Genomic DNA, 6,000 nt, shown 5'->3' on the forward strand with positions numbered 1-6,000 from the left:
ATTGAAGAGGCAGTCCAGCATTACACAGAACAATAGAAAGTTCGAAGTATAACTTCAAAAGGACATTACTGCCATTCTTCATAGAAAACATACCACATCGTACTTCAAAAAACAAGACTTTGAAAAAAAGAATCATTTATAAAATCATAATAATAACCATTTACATTTCTCTCACTTTCTTTCCAGGGAAAGATGGTCATTCTGATATACACCACAAAATATCTGATAAATATTCATTTTAACAAACCTACAAAGAATTTATCCTTCAAATATTTCATTTAATTAAGAATCCCTTATTCAGTATTTAATAAGGTAAAACCTTCTACTCCCAACAGCTATTTTAACAAGTCTTTGGCAGATAACACAAGAACCATTCAAACAAGCTTCCAGAATTATAAGCAGCATCAACAGATATTAAAATTATTATCTGGACCCTTGAGCAAAAATGTTTGGCTTTACCAGCCTGACTTAGACACAAATACACAAGACAATACAACTATCCTACCTTACGCTTTCTTCCAGTCCTTATATTGTTGCTTTCCAGAGTATCTGAAGCATACAAATTACACTCTGCTAGGTTAAGACTTGCCTTCTTTAATTTTTCCTGTAAAAGTTCAATTTCCGATTTTTGCACTGCAATAAGACACTCCAGCTCACTTAAAGAAGGCTGTTGAAATACCTAGAAAATGACAGCATAGGTCTATTACATTAACAAAAAATCAGAAGCATAACAGATCCTTTAGATAAAATTGCCTAGAGAAACACAACATTAGCATTATTACAGGAATGTAGGAGAGCTGTAAATAATTCTGCCTTTTAAATGACTCATGAATCCATAATCAAAACCAGACCCCAAAGTGTTAAACAAACTATTTCACACCATCACCACCATATTTTCCAAATTCAAATGTACAGCCTTAACAGTGGTTGTTTTATACAGATGTTTTTTCTGGAGCAACTTATTCTGCTATTGGTATCTTGTATCTCACATACCATCAACATTTCTTGACAAAATATTACACCTCTTAGACTTATTTCTGGTGAAATTTTAAGTTGGTAAGTATGACCAGCCTATCAAACATAGGGAAAAAAACAAACAAACATACAACAAAATCACCACTTTAACTGCATATTCTGTCAATAAAAATATTCATAGTTAAAACTACCTCAGAAAAGTACCTCTTTAATGTAAATCTACAACATGCATCCACTACGTCCATAAATTTGGAAAGCACAAATGTTGCAGTCAAACTGAAGACTTCAAGCAAAAATAGACAGTAAACCTAGATCACAGTGTTGCTAAAGGCAGATCTGTCGCTTCATGGAGCCACTGAATTCCAGGACCCTTCCCAGCTATCAATCCACGCATAGCAATTCCCTGGCACACGACCACACCACTGCGCACTGCTCACCTTGGCCAGGTTACAAAATCTCTGCAGACCAAAATACATTTTCACTGGTACCAGCCATCTTTAAGTCACATCCCCAATGTTCAACAGCAGACTCGTATGTACACATGACCGAGAGTGGTCAAGTTACCACGGCTTGATAAATTACTCCTTGTCAGGTGAGTTTGCATTAACTGTCTGCGATCACACCCCGCTGCGTTACAACCACAAGGCACAACACTATTAGCTTAGCACCAGAAACAGCAACCTGCCTGTGGTGGCAATCTGTGGCAATCACAAAGTGAAATGCTTTATCTCAAACCTCCTCTGCTGTGCTTTAAGGCTGGGGACAGACATTCACCTTGCAACAGCTGTGCCGGACAAAGATGCTATAATTCCCAGGTGGTCAGCACGACCAGGCAGCTGGATGCTAGCACTCCAGCACTAGCACTGAAAGAAGGAAAGGTGTAAACGCCCTACCTAACGGATCGCATAAATAAAAGGGCAGGTTAGTTTAAAAAGTCAATGCAAGTGCCTTGAGCTGACCCAGCTGACCTTGTATTGCACTGATGAGGGCAAACTCATGAAACCTTCATTGCCAGCGGTGCTCTGACAGCAATGACAAACAGCTAGGAAAACAGTGAAGTCTACAACCAGCAAAGCTTGATTCAGAAGACAACTTTGTCAAGACTGACTGAAAGTTTTATTTCTGATAACCTGACTTGCTTGCAACTGTTTGAGAATATTCTTAAGAAAAGCACTAATTTCAACAGAGAAGACAAAATCTGGTACAATTATCGCTTGCTCCTTCTATCTCAGTTACTGGTATGCTCCAAGCAAAACAAATCACATATAATGACAAAACCAGAAAAGGCAGTATAAAAAAGGTTAAGCAAACTAAAAAGTCTTCAAATTCATGCCAATCAAGAAAGGAGATGGTCCAAAGCTGATTAAAATCAAACAGGCAAACACCCTAGTGAACTTCATTAATGGGCAGAGCAATTTTGTTTCTTTCTATGCAGAATATGAAGCTTTTCATAAAGCCTATTTTAAGCTCACACTGTATACAAATAAATCCTAAAATAGAAATACTAAGCATTTATTGCAGAAAAAGCACAACTCCTCATGCAGCAAACAAGCACAGTAAAGTTGTCAGAGACTAAAAAGTCACCCATGCTTTTGCTGACTGCTCCTTAAATAATTTCTGTTGCTCATTTTGCATAATTTAGGCCATATGTCGTTGCAAACAGATGTAATTTCCACCTATGATCAGCAAAAGGCCAGTTTATAACTAAAAGAGAACTCCACACAGAGGAAAAAAGAAGAAAAAAAAGGAAAATAGAAAAATGAGGAGTAGAGAACACATGCACTGAAAAGAACATTTAAAAGCAAACTAGGCTTTTATTTCATTTGACCAAAATCTTGGCACTATATAAAAAGAAAAAAGTTTCCAACAAAACCCAGAAGACAGAAATAGTGCCAGCAGATAAGGGAAATATAGTTATATGTAAGTTATATAATTTTTTAAAACTTGACTTTATTCTGTCTTATTAAGAGAAATACATCTACTAACTTGCCCCATTCTACTAATGGTACAATCACATTGGTAGCTACGAAAAGAATCAACAGCTTCAAACTGTTTTCATCATTTTAATTCATATTACCATTACTTTTAAAAGTCTACAACTTTTAAAGGTTGCTCACCTTTGAACCATAAGCATTACACAAATTTAGCTAACAATTAACTTCTTACTCTATCACTACTTAATTTCTTTCAAAATCAAATGTAGGGTACCTAAAAATGTAAATACATTTAAGAGTCACACATTATATCAAATCCTCGTTCTTCTGTGTCAATTAAGTTGTGCTAATGACTTCAATAAAACTGATACATGAAGAGTTCTCTATTTGTTTTGGATTTTTTTCCCCTACTCTTTTCTTCTCTCAAAAGAGAGCTCTAGAAATTACCATGCAGTGACACTTATTTCAAATTAAAGTACTGTAAAGGCACAGTTTCTAATAAAACTCTTGAAACAGTCTTTGTCCACACATATAAACACACATAGTTCTTGGGAAACTAAACCCAAAAAAACCCCAATCTTAACTTATACCTCCAAAATGTCTATGGTTTTACCCTCTACATATTCAGTAGATCATTGTTACCAATACAGAACTTCCTGTATAATTTGGGTCTACAATATCCTCAAAACCTGCTCAATTTCTTAAGTATGCTGTGAAGTTTCTTCAGTTTCAGGAATTCTAAAAATCCAGACATAACCTAAGAGGACTATTTAAAAATGGATGTTTTGTTTATCAATGGACTTCAGTTTAAGAAGAGCTAGGTAGCATTTTCTGTTAAATTTAACATATCCTTCACTATTTTATAAATCTTCCTCTACATTTCCTAGCCTAGAAGACTTTGTTTACTCAAATATCAAGAGGATCTTTAAAACTGAATTTTTAAGACATAAAAAGAGATCTTCCAAAGATAGAAAGCTGGGTGAAATTTTTCTCTCTGGTATTTTGTTTCAGATTCATGTCTATTTATATTACTACACTTCTAAGTTCCAGATATCCTGGTTAAGAGAAAAAAAAAAATACAAAAATCAAATTATTTAGTGAAATGATTTGGCTATTATGAAAACCTCAATTCCTTCTGTATAAAACATGACTTTATGAACAACCCAGAGTTCCAAGAGTTATTAATGAATAAAGAAGTACAATGCTGTCAGATCCTCAGAAAGAAACACAATCTTTTCTTGGCTTTTTGCTTTCTAGCTTTAAATCTGAACTCTTATTTGTAATCTAAGAACTAAAGAAAATAGTATAATTAGTAAGGCAAAGATGGCGAATAATTTGGACTATAATTGAGCTCTGAGTTTAAAATTCTAACATTATCAGATAAAAGCACAATATTGTGTTTCAAGACTGCAGAAAACATTCAACATCCAAGCTCTGTAGGAAAAATAGAGTCGTTTAAGAGCAAAGACCAGAAGTTTGCAATCCAGAAAAATCAAAACAAATTACATGCTAAAAGCAGCAGAGGTTCTTCCACAGCTTCTGTCTCAGAATTATCATTGTAGATTTTTGATCCTATGAACTATGAACATAGTAACTCACCTCAACAAAGAGGTCCAGGAAGGTTCACTTCCTAAAGTCTATTCTCAATTCTATGTCTAAAACTAAAATTCGCATGAGATGGTCATTTCAGTGTACTCATAATATTAACCCTTTTCACAGGGCAGCAAATGAAGGCTTTCTCTTGGGCTAAAGCATCTTAGACTAGATTCTACCTGCATTACAAAGTCTAGATTAATAGAATAATGGTTTCTTCTTTCACTCAGCAAAATCAGTTTATATCATATGCCATTTTATCACAAGAGATACATAATTTTTCCATACTGAAACTCAACATGCAAACCATATATTTAAAATCAATGTCAGGGACTTATTTATGTTTTAAACAACAAATAAAACAAAGTACTTATTTCTACCAAGCAGACTTCTCACTCTTCTTAGGCTTACATGACTTTTCAAAATAAGACATGGTTGATGCTTTCTGGATGTATTAATCAAGGTGAAGCATAAAGCACCATCTTCGCCACAAAGCTGTACCCCTAGGGGAACCATCCACACTTTACTTAGGGAAGGGTATCCAATGCCACTTTTTCAGCTCTGCTGTTGTCAGAGATCACAACCACCACCAAACAGTATGGAGAAAATACAGCTGTGCTCCATCGTACTTCTGCATGACTTTCCTGAACCAGCAAGAGAGAGCTGGGGACAAGGGAAGGGATGTCTGAGAGCTTCAGAACTAGTAACACAGCCTTATGCATACTCCTGCTCCCACTGAACTTCCTCAGCACAAAGCTGTGCTCACACTAAGCGCACGGTACCAAAACCACTAACCAGCCAGGAGGAAACAGATGCAAGCAGATGCATCTGTAAGCAGATGCAAGCAGCTCTCTCTGCTTCAACCACAAACTGGCCAATAGGCACACGGTGGCTTAGAAAAGGCTAAACTACCTTTTTTCTCAGCAACACAATGAAGTTTACATACACAGCTCAGACTGGAGGAAGCATGCATACCTGTAGCAGAATATCTCAGCTAGGAGAGAGCATTTCTTACCTATGGTAACCAACTGACCCATGACTCATACCCCAAAGTTTCCTTTTAGTCAAACTCCAGGAATCCAGTGCCATATGCCACACAAAGCCACGATGCAGGAGACATCCAGAAGCAGATTATAAATAATAATCACTTCCCATGTTTCCTCTTATTCTGTTACTGAGTCAGCTAGCTGGGCAGCTAAGTCAGAGGCAATGCTCACCTCAGCATCCTTGGCAGGGTCCTTCTTTCTACAGCTGGGAAATCCAATCAGCACAGCCTCATCTCCATTTACTGCACATACTTTTAGAATGGGCACCAGTAACAAACTTCTGAAAAGCAACTTACCCAGCCTGGACCTTGATCTTATGTATCCCCATCAGTTCCCAAGAGTGGCTAAAAGCCCACCCATCCTCATAACATTTATGTTTGCATCCTCCAAAATCCACATGATTTGTATCATATGAAAAAGAACACTCTGATCATCTGATAGAGAAGACCATG

The 6,000-nt window shown here is 36.5% G+C and overlaps 1 protein-coding gene across 1 annotated transcript in view; it reads right to left on the minus strand.

The window, feature by feature from the left end:
- CNTLN (centlein) overlaps positions 1-6,000 on the minus strand; it is a gene marked incomplete at its 3' end in the record, with an annotated part of 188,009 nt that overhangs the window by 104,163 nt on the left and 77,846 nt on the right. The window contains exon 9 of the mRNA XM_080362311.1: positions 511-604. Within this exon, the coding sequence (XP_080218437.1) occupies positions 511-604 (94 nt within the window). The remainder of the gene's footprint in view (positions 1-510; positions 605-6,000) is intronic.

Source organism: Nesoenas mayeri (genome assembly GCF_963082525.1).
Source record: "Nesoenas mayeri genome assembly, chromosome: Z".
NCBI classification, from domain to species: Eukaryota; Metazoa; Chordata; class Aves; order Columbiformes; family Columbidae; genus Nesoenas; species Nesoenas mayeri.